Genomic DNA, 14814 nt, shown 5'->3' on the forward strand with positions numbered 1-14814 from the left:
ATCTATCTATCTATCTATCTATCTATCTATCTATCTATCTATCCTTACTTTTTTATCAGAGCAGATAAGCACCCCTTGTCAAGACCATAAAGAAACATTTCACAAGCTGCACAGGGCTCTACATTGAATTGAAATATCTACGAGACTCTTTGATACTTTCCATAGAAAGGCTCATCTCTCATGGGGTGCATTACAATCAATGACATGGGCTAATAGTCGCAGCGAGCCCTTCTACGAGTTGCCTGATTGTCTGTGTCATTTTCTTGGAAGAGAAGTGAAACCTCAGCTCATGTAAAACTTCTCCAGACAAGCCCTGGCTGGGACAAATCTTGGTTTTCAAGCTCCAGTTGGAATCACAAAGCACTGGCAACAAGCTGCGAGTAGTTAACGTCCGCCAATGTTTATTGAATAAGAGGCACTTAAGCATCATGTTTATGCACGGTCAGAAATACTTCAGTCTGACACATGCGCACACAAACATATGCACCAAATGTTTTCTCAGCAGACAACATCTGCATCCAATATATGGACTCAATTTTAGTTTTATTACTGATGTGGAAAATTTTTTATAGGGTTTGGCTTGTTATTCACACTGTTCCTAGCAAAAGCACTGGGTAGATTGCCACGAAAATCCACCTTTAAAAGCACACATTAACATGCTCAGATTGTGGGAAACACCTGACATTGATCCACAGTTTTGTTCAAAAAAGGAAAACAGACACCTAGAATTAGGCCAGAAAACCACAGTAACAGAAACCAAGTGTCCCAGAAACCATTGCACTAGCACTGCTTACTATTCTGCCTGATGTTAGAGTTCGGTTTATTTGGTTGGTCTGAACGTGGCTTTCTGAATTTGATTATGTACCTGCGAATTGCAGTCTGCTTAGAAATGTAGTCGAGAAGGTTTCAGATGGATAGAACTGAATTGGGTTCAGAACTAGCAATCGCACCATAAACGAAAACACACTAAACACACTCATCCACAGACTGTTCATAATCGCCACTAACTAATTCTCTTTTCAGACAATACCTTGAACACCCGTCCCACTCCAGCAATAATTCACACCGTGATTATGTTTGGCCTCACTCAACTTCTCCCCAATGCCAGAATAAACAGACTATATAATAAGCACTATTTCACAAGTGTATGTCAAAGTGAATGAGTCCTTGCCAGCCATCTACGATGTGTATTTGTGGAAACATCATTTCAACGGTGATGCTTTAATGACGTTGGCGTCAAGCCGTACAGGACATATTACTCTTTCATAGTCGAGTCAAAAACATGAACGCAGTTAAACATTCAGTAATTATTCACTCACTTTCATGCTGTTCCAAACCTGTATGCTGCTACTTTTTCCATGGAACACACAAGGAGAAATTTGAAGACTGTTTGCCTAGCTCTATTCCAAACAATTCATAGTGACCACAGATGTTAAACTCCAAAAACACTGTTCAGAAACCACAAAAGTTGGCCATATAGCTTGTGTGTTATATTTCAAGTCATCTGAAGTCATACAATACCAATATGTGAGGAACAGATCAAAAGGTTTCATTTCAATTCAGCAAAAACCAATTATGTATGGCATCAGTGACGTCAAACCTTCTGCATTGCATTTAAAGATGGCATGTTTTGATTGTACACAAACACAAATTAGATTTGTGAGCTTTTGAATGTGAATATTACATGTCAATAACAACTTAAATTTCAGCCTGCTCATGAATAGCTATCACACGGCTTGTAATATAGTGCACTTCACAAATGTTATGATACTATTAAGAAGTGTTTTTGGTGCTTAACAGCCCCTGGATATGGCTTGTTTCCATTGTATGGAAAAGATCACTACGTATGCTTTTTTACATGCTGTAAAAATCTCCATTTGTATTCAATGGAAGGATGGAAGAGTTTGAAACGACATGAAGCTGATGTCATTTAATTTTTGAGTGAACTACTCCTCTAAGCATTAAATGTTCCCGTTTTCATGTCAAAGTAAATGCAATGCATGCAATCTTTTTTTTAAATGGTTAACAATTTGCTAAAAGGTCTTCAGTCACCATCCATTTCAATAGAAACACAAGATCAATGAGAAACATCTTCAAATTCCACATTGGGTCAGATCTCTGCTTCCGTCCTCATGCTGTGTATAAGTAGTACCGCAAAATAGCGAGGAAAACATGGACCAGATGTAACTCCTTACATTCAAAGAAAATACATTCTCTCAAATCGAAGAAGAGAACATTGGAAACAGTCATAATATAAATAAATTTGAAAGAAAAACGCTTCCATGCTTTAGAGGTTCGGAGAGAGGTAACATTATGATGCCATTGAGAGAAAGAAAGAGAAAGAGAGTAAGAAAAACAGAGCGAGAGAAATTGTAGACAAGCGAGGGAAAGATGTGAGGTGAAGAAAGCTAGAGAAGATAGAGAATGAAAGCCATGCTGGACAGAAGAAAAATGGCATCTCCATATTAAAGTGTGTGTCGAATGTGTCAGTTATAATTTCACGCCGCCTGCGGGGAAGAGAATTAAACCCGTCTGTGCCAGTGTGATCTCATTCACCCTCCGTTCCGACTGCATGCTGAATCCCAGGCTGATGGCGGAATATTGCAGGCAAATTGGTTTTAAATGAAAGCTAGCGTCCTAACCGGCATTCGGCCTCCCTCTCCTCAGCCCTTCCCAAGGTGCACTTAATATAATTTCATTAAAGAGATGAGGAGTGATGATTGCTTGTGTCGAAACATTAAGCTGCTCCATCTTCACCTCCATAAAAAAACTATTAGAGGCCTGTCAGCAAGCCTGTGGGTGGCCTGTTTATGACTGAATATGAGAAAAGGAGGACGAGAGGAGAGATAGAAAAGAAAGCTAAGAAGGGTCTAGGGGTAGAGGGTACATTACAGATCATTAGTTCCCTCAGATCGTCAAAATGATGCGGAGACGAGCAAAGGAGGAAAACACTGCTAAAAAAAGAAGAAGTTTGCACAGAAGCAATTTGTCAAGGAGAAAGACTGTAGAGAGGGAGGCAGAGGTGCACAGATATACAGTAGTGCAGACTAGTCTGAAGCATGTGGGGCGTATATGGATGAATCTCACAAAAATATGTCTGGATCATTTAATAAATAAATAAATACATTTAATGCATCTATTTTACACACAGAAGACATTTCAAAGTTTTTGCATGGTGATAATATGTTCATTAAGCAGAATTTCTCCCTAAATTCACATTATTATACAGTAATTCTGTAATTTTTAAGAGTAGATAAATCTTTAATAAAGTGACTTAATTACATTTATTTATGTATCTAAATCAGCATACAATCACAAAATTACCAGCATTTAATACTTTGTAAATTAAATTACATATTATAATTGTTTTGTTCGTTTGTTTTTTGCATTACTATAATAGAAATTGGTGGGTTGGGGTGTTTAATTGTCATAAAATAATGCCAATAATAATAAATCTACTCTACAAATAGGCTTCAGTTTCTTTAAATAATATATATACTGTATATATATATAGTATAACTTGTATTTTTGCTGATTTTGCAGTGAAATACGAAGAGGTCAGGTTCCGTGAGGTTTACTCATCAGTGAGGTGGATGCTAAATGACTGTAGGTACGGCTTCATTAAAGGGTGTATATTATGACATTCAGTTTCATCAAAATGAGATAAGGTCTGAAGAAATTAATATGTCAATCAATGGCCCTCAGATGAGAAACAAACCATAAAGAGAGCTGCAAAGATACTGATATTGATAATGTCTACCTATACACCACCAAAACATCTCCCAGTATCTGTTTGTGTTCTAAAAGCCTCAATTCCATAAAAAAACTGGAAGTTGACACGTTTAAAGGAATACAAAAGCACCTAAAAAATAATACTACAGTATAAATGATAATAGTTTAACTGTTGTTTACGCAACACTTTCAAATTTAGCATGCTAAATGTTAGCAACACAACTCACACATTAGCAAAAAGCATGTTGACATACATGATACAACTTAATCTAGAACTTCTTAGCTACAGTATGTCAGTTAGCTTTTTTGCTAATGTATGAGTTGTGTTACATATGTTAGCATGCTACATGTGAGCGTGTTAAGTAAACAGCAGTCAAACTATTGTCATTTGTACTGTAGTATTATTTACAGATTAGATTACAGGGGTCATAACATTAGAAATCCCATGCTTAATCTGAAATAAAGCAGCTTGATGTACTGGAAAAGCATAACATCCAAAAGCATGCTGGCATGACGTTTCCATGTAAGACTGTATGGGTAATTGAGTTAATAAAAATGGGTGGGTTTTTAAAAAGCTCTGGCCCATCAAATTGGGGCCAACACAAAGATAAAATCTAAGCATGTGGTGCTAATGCTTCCAGTGTCATACTGAACAACATGATATTTGACAGGACAAATAGCCTGAATTGAGAGAAGGAGAAGGGTTTGGGTGTCAATAAAGACAGCCTTTGCTCGTCAGCTATAAAGCCCTTCAGTTAAAGGGGAAAATGAACGTGTTTACCTGAAGTGGCTGAAACGGCTGGGTGTGTCATGTGACATGCTGTCACACTGATGTAACAGACAGATATACAAGAGGAATGAAATAACCGAAATCTCTTTAAGCTGCCCAACAAAACAGACAGTTTTCAGTGTTCACCTGTCAGGTGAGATAGAATTATACCTGACAGCTCTGTCCCTGAGTCATGCAACTGTGGAAATCTGTGACAATGCAACAACCGGACTAAATGGATCATGTTTTGATTCCAGTGCCGATCCAGATTCATATATGCCTTTTCGACCCACAATCTATGTATCTTTTTTTGTATATAATATCTAACTGGTAAACTAAACTTCTTTTTAAGTTGCTTCTTTTTAATCATTAATTTGAACCAGAAGCATTTGATTCATAACCAATGCGATGTGTAAAACAATCGTTCAAAGGGTTATGATTTTTTATTTTTTTTTTACTGAAAGAAGTCTCTCACGCTCACCAAGGCTCCATTTATTTAATAAAAAATACAGTAAAACAATAAAATTGTGAAATATTAAAATAATTTAAAATAACTGCATTATATTTCAAAATATTTGTAAAATGTAATATATTCCTGTTATGGCAAAGCTGAATTTTCAGCAGGCATTACTCCAGTCTTCAGTCTCACATGATACTTCAGAAATCATTCTAATATGCTGAATTGGTGCTCAAGAAACGTTGTCAATGTTCAAAACAGTTGTGCAGCTTAATATTTTTGTGTAAATTGTAGTACAATTTTTGCACGATTCATTAATGAATAGAAAGGTCAAAAGAACAGCATTTATTAATAATGGAAATCTGGTAACACTTTACGATAAGTTTCAATTAATTCATGTTAGTTAATTTATTAACTAACATGAACAAACAATGAACAATACATGCATTACAATATGAATTAATCTTTGTTAATATTAATGAAAATACATTCGTTCATTGTTAGTTCATGTTAATTCACAGTGCATTAACTAATGTCAACAAGCACAACTTTTGATTTTAATAATGCATAAGTAAATAATATTGAAATTAACATTAACTAAGATTAATACATGCTGTAGAAGTATCGTTCATTCTTAGTTCACTAATGAACCTTATTGTAAAGTGTTACTGGAAATCTTTTGTAACATTATAAATGTCTTTACTGATATTTTTTATTAGTTTAATGCATCCTTTCTAAGTAAAAGTATTAATTTCTTTCAAAATCGTACCTAATTTTTTAACGGTAGTGCACATGACATTACCAAACAAAAACATAGTAAATAGCAGTATCTAAACAAAATATTGTGAGCGATGAATCAAACAAATCCAATCCAAACCATTAGAATCAAATTCCCATTTCACCACATTCCTGAGAATGTACTTGACTTGAAGTCAACATGAACTTCTGTTCTTAACCAGTTTAACTTGTGCAATGTAAAACAAGACATTCAATGAGAAAAAAATAAAGGGCATCTGGAACTAACTGGACCATGAAAAGTCGATATTACATACCAGAATGGAGTCAGACTAAATTTTCTAAAACAATGTCTAAATAGCTATTTGGCTATTGGTAAACATCCAATAGTCCACATATTCTAAATGACATTAGTGCAAAGTAAAGTCATGTTCTAGAAAGAGCAACTTATCTGATTAAAGTTGACTATATACAGGAATAACATGCATTGTTCCTTCACAATAAGAAACATGCATTAGGCAAATGTTGACTTTAAACCTTTGGGGTCTGAGGGGGTTTTGGGGCCCTGGAGAAGTCTTGACATACCCTGACATTTGTGCTTTTTTCAATATCTTAAAAACATTAAGAACACAAGCGTTCTGTGTCAAACACTTTAAAGGGGTCATATGATGCGAGTGTAATTGTTATTTAATGTACTGTAAATAGACTTAGCATGTCTGGAACCTTTTTGTTTTTTTAATGGATTTTAATCACCAAAACAATTAACTACTTTCTATGGTTGAGGGAGCAAACAATGTGCCATTCAGATACTTGTAGCCTGATGATAGCATGCCACCAAACATTTTGTGTCAGGATTTGGAACATAAAAATTTTCCAGCTGATGGAGGAGGGGTTGTGTAGATGCGGAAAAATATTACCATCACACTTTTTAAGAGAAACTGGTAAGCATAACAGCCTCTTAATACAGTTTCACTGGCTTGTGAACCACTTTTCAAGCATTTTATTCATAACTGAGCATTTGATCACATACTCATGACCAATATGTATCCACGTTGTCAAAAGATGACTTTTCAGACCTCTGCCGTTCTTGTGGAGAGAAGAATATATGCAAAAGCGAACCTGACCAATGGGTGAGAAAAGCATACACTGAGAAAGCTGTAGTAGCTGTTCTCTTGTATCATGGCATTATGTAACTTTTTTTTTATCTGCTTACCTCTTTAGATTTAACGTATGGACTGTAGAAAATAGTACCACTGGGACTGTGTAGACAGACCTTCCACATCTGGAAGATACTGTTGTCCTGCATGCAGGCAAAGAGTTTTCTTTTGTTTATTTAATGCTTTTGTTTTTGCATACTTTTGTCAATTTCAAGAAGCCTGTAACCGTGGAAACTTCATTTTTGTAATAAATGAGTTTTCAACCAGCCCCAGTATGCAAAAACAAAAGTATTAAATGAAAAATGTGAAAATGGTGTTTATCTCTAATTGAGCATGTTTCTAAATGTAAAGTTAGAGTACTCTTCTATCAGATATTTGCATGTCAGTGCATTGTTGTCAGGTATATAGACTCCAAACTGTTCATTACCCAAGACTATGTATTTTTTTTAAATGCAGCTGTAGAAACAGCTGTACAAACATTATTTGATACATTTGCAGATCATTTGGTTCAAAACAATTGTGCAAAATGTTGTGCAAAAATCCACTGAGGTGTAAAATGGAGTCAGATCTTCTGCACATTTATTTTTAAAAATTGTAACCTCCCTTACACAGCTGGCACATGGTAGGCTATGTTGCTTACAATGAAAAAGCATGGTGAACACTGGCTGTCAAATTCATTTGCTATTTTATTGGTTTATTTAAAACGAAGAAAAACAACTAAATCTAGGAGCAGAAAATGAACCACACACTGAACTTTAACACTACCAATTTATGTTCATTTAAATGTAGAACTTAAATCTTGCGGTTAAATCTAAAAAAAATAAAAAAAAATAAAAAATAAATAAAATATACCTCTTGCGTGTACTACTGACATTTCTCCCTATGATAGAGTACAACAACATACGTTTAAAGTGTAATTGTCATTTTCTATTGAAGTGAACGTCTCAAGATAACATGGGTGTGGTTTGTGAACACTGTTACCATCATGTTAAACGCACTTAAGCTGCGTTGAATACATTAGAAAAAGATATGAAGGAAATATCACAGTGTAGTTGTATCAACATTTTTTAAGAACATTAAGAATGTACCAAGTGTATTTTCTTTGCAGCTTTGTAGTACGCATCTGACGAATCTGCTGGAAAGTGAAGTAAAATAGCTCATGAGCACGCGCACATCAACACAACAGTTGATCCATAACACTGGCGCGTTCACTGACCCCAGAGGGTTAAAACACTATAGTAATACTAATACATGCTAGAAGTCTGTTAAAAATATTGAGAAATACTGGTGCACAAAAATGAATCCAGATAAAGAGTTGAACCACATCAGTTGTGGTCTTTATCAATGTTCAATCTTTCTTTACAGAAACCTTTAAAGGAAATCATTTCCGTTGGAAACACACAAAACCAGCTTTCAGCCATTTCAGAAGAGGAAAAAATTGTTCCAAAAAAGGCAGAACAATCCAAACAAAAACCATCCAATACTCTATATGAATGCAAATATAAAATGCATCAACTATCTCCAGCTAGTTCCAAAACTTTTGGCCACAACTGTGTATGTAATTTCAGGGATGGCTCTAACCCTCAGGTGGTATCATCTGTCATACACCGCGTGAGCTGTTTTCTTTGAACAAGTCGTGATGTCTTTGTTAATAAGTGGACCCAATCTACACATGAAGCAATTTTATTCAAATCAGCCCAACTGATTACGCCCCTCCAGTGCACCTGCGTGCTGTTTTATAATGTAGTAATGTATAAAAACGCCACGAGAGAGGATGTTCCCGTTCTTCCTGCAACTGTTCAAAGGAGTTATTGTTTAAGGGAAGACACCTGTTACTATTCAACAGGAGGGAAAGATTAATGCTTTAGATTTGATTTAAATGTACATAATTACAAATAACAGTGTTTATTCTTTTCTTTATGCAAAGCAATTCTGATTTTTGAAGAGGTAAACATGTTATCTTGCTTACACTTGCTGTTTAAGACGGATAAGTGCATAGAAAAACACCTATGAGGTGTTCACCTGCGCACCTGGACACAAACCATGGCTCATTTTCTCAGTGCCTTCCAACTAGCTCTCACCTACAACTATTATCTCCAGAAGAAGAGACAAGAAATCCCAACCTGGGATCCTATTCTTCCGAAGGAACACAAACTCTCTCTGACTCCGAGAGCTGCAATTGCTTCCACATGTTCTCACTGATACACAAAAAAGTCTGCGTCTGCATTTAACATGGGCAGAATTGCCCTTCATGTGTTACATTTATATCCATCTAGGACTAGTACTCTTCATCTTAATTTTTAATTGTAACCAAACCAAAAACTGACTTGAAATCAGTTACAGAGAGTAAGTTCTACTAAAAATCAATAGTCTCTTATGCTTAGTAAGGCTGCATTTATTTGATGAAAAATATAAATTAAATATTGTGAAAAGTCATTGCAATTTTAAAATAAAATAGCTGCTTTCGGTTTTAACAAAATATATTTTTGAAATACATTTTTAGTGTATTTTAAATGTAATTTGAAACTTGGCTCCAACTGCATGCCACAAAAGCCTATTTGCCATCTACTTTCTTTGCCCTAGATCTGTTAAGATCGGATTGAATGCCTAGAACATAAACAAACACAAAACTTGTGACCAACAAAATACATCCACAATATCATCATCTAGAATTTTAGGAACGCAAGCTGATTGAGAGAACGACCCACAGAGAAACAAGGTCAGTAAAGGGCCCTAAAATAAGTGTGGAATACCCCATTTCACTTTTCTTTGAAGCCTACTAGTGTTAAAAGAATAGCAGCCTCTAAAAGTCCCTCTCTTCATCGTGTCAAATCCAAAGAGTTTTTCTCTTACCATCTGCCTCAATGAGGAGAGAGATAAAAGCCTATTGACTAGCGTGAGCTGCGGTTAATGCAAATTGCTGCTCGCTATCAATGTATTATTTATAGAGTGCGCCGGAGACGTTTTCCACTGAACTGGGAGCTTGGCTTACAGGAGATTAGTTATGCTATCACATTCATTTAGCAGGGAGTAATTGCTTAACTGCAGGGGAATTAACACATGTTACACTTCCACTGGAGCTACATGCTGTTTATATGGGTGACAGACATATTAGGGTTATCAATATTAAAAGATAAACAAGCACTAAAGGTGCCGGGAAAAACATTCCATCGGAAAAGATCTGGCAACCTACAAACCGCTAACCAAATCTCAAAAGCATTCATGACCAGAGCATATATGAATAACAAATTAGACATAATGGTATAATCTGAGGCCTATCTATCCACGACTATATGGCTGTAGCTGTTGTTTATTTTGCAAATAATATGCAAATATGACACCTTATGAGTAGCCTGTGAAAAGCATGTGTGGATGTTACATATATCATATTAAACAAGAGAACCTGCAAATTCAGATAAGACCAATTCTGCCATTTAACATCCACTTTCAAGATAACAAATCAAATTATAAAGCAGAGACAACATTTTAAAACTGTCATACAAATTATATATACCTGGTAGTTAATTTCTAACTGGTTAAATCAATGATTCTGCAACTAGCCTCGCATTACATCTCTATAATAGGCTAGTTGTTAGAAGGTTAAAAAATGCATCTTTCAAGAAACAAGACAAGGGAAACATGGAAAATGCTAATAAAATACTACACTAATGCTAATAAAAATAAGAATTACAGTTACTTTAGCTGATGAAAGACACATTTTTTTCACATTTAAGTGAAGTTCACAATAGTACTTCCTGCCTAGAATTAACTAGCACAAACATCAAGTCAAGTTCAAACAACTTCAAAGTAGTTGAACTGACACGCCAATCACAATGACACCTCACAGAAAGCTTAAAACACTTCTGAAATAAGTGTACTTTCTCTCTATCGCACTACGTTTGCTTTTGTATCCCTGTAATATGCAAATAAACAACAATCACAAGACTGGCAGCCATTTTCTGTCATCTACACACATACACAAACACGCATGCAGACAGGCGACAGGCTTTCATACTATCAACTCCAAAATCACTCTAAAATCTTAGGTAAACAGACCCGCACACACAAACACTCATGAAAAGAAGTCTTACCTTGTCATCGATGTCACTCTCGCTGTCACACTGTAAGGAGATAGTGAGAAGAAAAAGATATGAGAGAATTATTAATTCATCCTTCGACCTCATTATCGGTTCAGGTATGATTTTTACGGCTCCTCTTTTTTTTCCGTTCTTTCGGTGACACCTTTCAACAAAAATGGAGGCGATGAAGGGTATAAAGTGATACATTTGAAAGAGGCTGCCATGGTTCAAAAGTGAGACACCATAAAATCCAACTTTTCCATCGGTTTTCAGGAGCAGCTCAATGAATGATAATAGATGGGGAAATTATTCGTATATGGACGAGATGCTGGCAAATTACTTGGGGAAAAAATATAAGAAAGCTACCTGACAGCCCGCTGGTCCTGAGACTAGGGATACTCATATTGACCGTTTAACCGTTAACCGAAATAAAAAATTTTGACCAATCAATACTATAGGTATTAATACTAATTTATCTTTAGGAATCCGGCAGTGAATTTTGGAAGGTAATTTTTAGTCCATCTCGAAAATTAGCTCTCAAAACTTACTGCCAGATTCCTGAAGATAAATTCTTGAAAGAGTGATACAAGAGGATGTGGTGCTGGTCCAATAGTCACTCTCAACCTATCTGTCTATAAAAGCCTATAAAAATCAGTCTTCATGTATTTCACAACACTTCAGCATGTTATTCTTATTAAGCATTTTTTAGTCCCTGCGAACCTGACTGACACCTTGTACTTCTGGAGACTCCAGGTAGGTTGCAGTTCTGGAAAATGGTAGAACTGGAGACTAAAGGGTTCCAGATGGTTTTACACCTAATTCTTGGATATGAATGTATTTGGACTTGGCGGAACAGATCTGCTACGCTGCTGAATTGGTGCTGCTGTTGGTTATTGCTGTTGTTGTAGATTATTGCTGCTGCTGCATAGCAAGTACAGGAACTTGCTACTGCCAACAGATATGCCGATACAGTGCTGTGAGTATTTAAGACATACTCCTGCTGCACAAATAGCACATATAATAAACCCGTAGCAGATCTATACAGGTGGAGCTGGTGAAGGTGGAGGGTTTCAGAGGATGTCTGAAAGCACGCTGCAAACTGCTGTAGTGAATGCCAACCAGCCATTTAAAGGTAAAGCTGCAAGCTCATTGGCTGAGTATACAACATGAACCAATCAGCTTGTGTCAAGTAGTTTAACGCTGTGAATATCATCAGTTTGCATTAAGTACCCATCAGCCTGCACCATCTAGAGTTTCATGACAGAACTTGGCATTTATGAAGAGCCTTGGAAGAGGATTTATGAAGGACTTCAACTAATTTACAAGGGACAGCGGAGAACAGAAAATGGCCACCAGTACAAACTTTAAAACATCTAAAAAAAAAATAAAAATCTAATTAGGATACACTGTCTCCCTCTCTCCATGTTACAAAACACCCTCAACAACACTTAGCAGGTGCCGGAGTACTGTATTCCTCCATAAATGTTTCATGCCAGGCCATTATTGCACACTCTTGCACTTCTAGCCTTTCATTTGAACGAGTGGTGGAGGACATTTCGGGTCTCGCGGCATAAATGGACTGCAATTATGCATATGCAAATGAGCAAATACAATCCATTTGCACTTAAAGGACTGATCACAACCACTCACTTTTGTTTTCTTAATGAGGATCTGAAGTTCGTTTTTTCTCCTCCTAAAATGAGAATTTCCATTCAAACTTCTAAGTCTTCACTTAGAATATAATTGTTTGTCTACATCAGCGTTTGCATGTATTCATTAATGAAAGATATTCACGAGTGTACAGCCTATAGTTGAACAAGTCTCCAAGACTTTTCAACTAGCTGGTCAACTACCTGTTGCGAACTAATTCATGGCTGTGGGTGATGGAAGGACGGTTCGTTCAATGTGTTGTACTGTTATGTAGGGCAAACAATTGTACAAAAATACATATTTCCACAAGTATCCAGAGGACAAAACTGATGTCTGCTCAATACCCACATACTTAACAGCACAAGTTCACACAGAAGTCACTTTCAAATCAAGCAGCTTTCTGCTGATCAGCATGGCAAATGTTTGTGACCAACTAGAACCCAATGCAAAATCTGTGAGTGAAAATCTTTCATCCTCACAAAAAACTCATGTGATCATGTGTATTCATTTTGAAATGACTGGATTTTACCTGTGAAATTGACTAACACAACGGTAAATCTAACCGCATCTTAAGAAGGTACCATGGTATTTATAATAAATATATAAATAGTAACATTTTACAGTAAGGTTCCATTTGTTAGCATTAGTTAACATGATTTAAAACTACTTGTAAAGCATCTAATATTTTTAATTAAAATAAAATTAGTTAATATTTAGTCAATATTTACTAATACATTATTAAAATCAAAAGTTGCATTTGTTAATATTATTCAGTGGACCTGAGCTAACATGAACTAACAATGGAAAGTTGTATTTTTATTAACTAATGTTAACAAAGACTAAAAAATAACAGATGTATTTCTCATTGTTTATGTTATAGGTAATGTATTAATTAATGAGGCCTTATTGTAAAGTGTTACCAAATAAAAAAAAAGTTAAATATGTCTCAAATTTATCTAAATAAATAAAAGACTAGGATGACAGTGAAAGGGCTAGAGAACATCTCTGTCTTCGGATGTTCATGCCCATTTTCTCCTTTACATATGTTATAAACAATAAAACCATCAAGAGAACAGACAAATGTTGAACTGTTTCTCAGTTTCCACTAATAACGACGAGTCCTGCTCAAACCAGCAGACTCACAAGCAGCTTTCTTGTGGCTAAATTAAAACCTTTGTGTATGCAGAGGCTACGCTTAACCGTACAACCTCCTACACAGGGTTTCACCGCACACTTTCCTATAGCTAGCATGAAAACAAAGATTAGACAAAAACTGCAGCCATGGACAGGAAGACTCTCAGAGTCTTAAATTCAAAAGCCTGCATTCGCTCTATGGAAATTCAGCACAGTTGTGCCTTTGTGTGTATTGATGTTTCATGTACATTTGTGTGAGACTATGCTGTGGATTAGAGGGACCCATTCATTGACTCTCTGTCCTTTGCAGCACTGGCTAAACAAATACTAATTGCTCAGCTCTACTTGTCACAAGTCATCCACTGTAGGTCCAAGGCATTAGCACAAACACAGTGGCTTAGCCGATTGTCAATCATGTTCTTATTCAGGTGGGATTCTCTTGTTAGGCGATGTGGATATCAAACAGTTCAAAGCAAACAGCTCTGTCAGAGATTCAAACACGTTGTTACATTTCTCTGCTCTAGTAAGTAACAAAAGCTGCGTTTGACTGTATTCGGCATAACGGCCATTGCGGCTAACATTCAACCCTGAATGTAATGCCTACTAGGCTGTAAGATATAAGATTGTGTGCATTTGTGTGTGTAAGTATGTGGGTGTGAATATGTATGCACTTTGAAAGCACAAGACTTAAGCACACCTACATCCTGTGTGGCAAAAACAGGCCCAACTGAACCCAAAAGAGGGCAAGAATAGACAAAGGTAGACCTGAGCAGAGAGCAACAGGAGACAAACAGGAAGACCCGGAGCAAATTTATTCAGAACAGACTGCAAACATAATTCTGAGAAACAAAACCATATCTGGAGTGAGAAAGGCACACAATTGCGACCCTACCATGGAAAGACCACAAAATATACACAGAAAAAAACTTCCTTTGCTGTACCATTGTATTGTGCTCTGGATATTTAATTAAATATAGTGTTTTGGATATAACCTTTAATTAAGTTAAATATATATATATATATAATACACACACGTATGTATGTATGTATATACAAATGCACACACATACATGCTAAAAACATTAATTATATATATATATA

General features: G+C 36.1%; 1 protein-coding gene across 2 annotated transcripts in view; it reads right to left on the reverse strand.

Annotated features, from left to right (window-relative positions):
• Positions 1-14814, reverse strand: part of LOC107686507 (autism susceptibility gene 2 protein-like) — a 329490-nt gene that overhangs the window by 103786 nt on the left and 210890 nt on the right. For both annotated transcript variants that reach the window (XM_016483547.1, XM_016483546.1), the window contains one exon: positions 10942-10971. In XM_016483547.1, coding sequence (XP_016339033.1) covers positions 10942-10971 — 30 coding nt within the window. The remainder of the gene's footprint in view (positions 1-10941; positions 10972-14814) is intronic.

The sequence above is a fragment of the Sinocyclocheilus anshuiensis genome, unplaced genomic scaffold (genome assembly GCF_001515605.1).
Source record: "Sinocyclocheilus anshuiensis isolate Anshui unplaced genomic scaffold, SAMN03320099.WGS_v1.1 scaffold1267, whole genome shotgun sequence".
In the NCBI taxonomy this organism is placed as follows: domain Eukaryota; kingdom Metazoa; phylum Chordata; class Actinopteri; order Cypriniformes; family Cyprinidae; genus Sinocyclocheilus; species Sinocyclocheilus anshuiensis.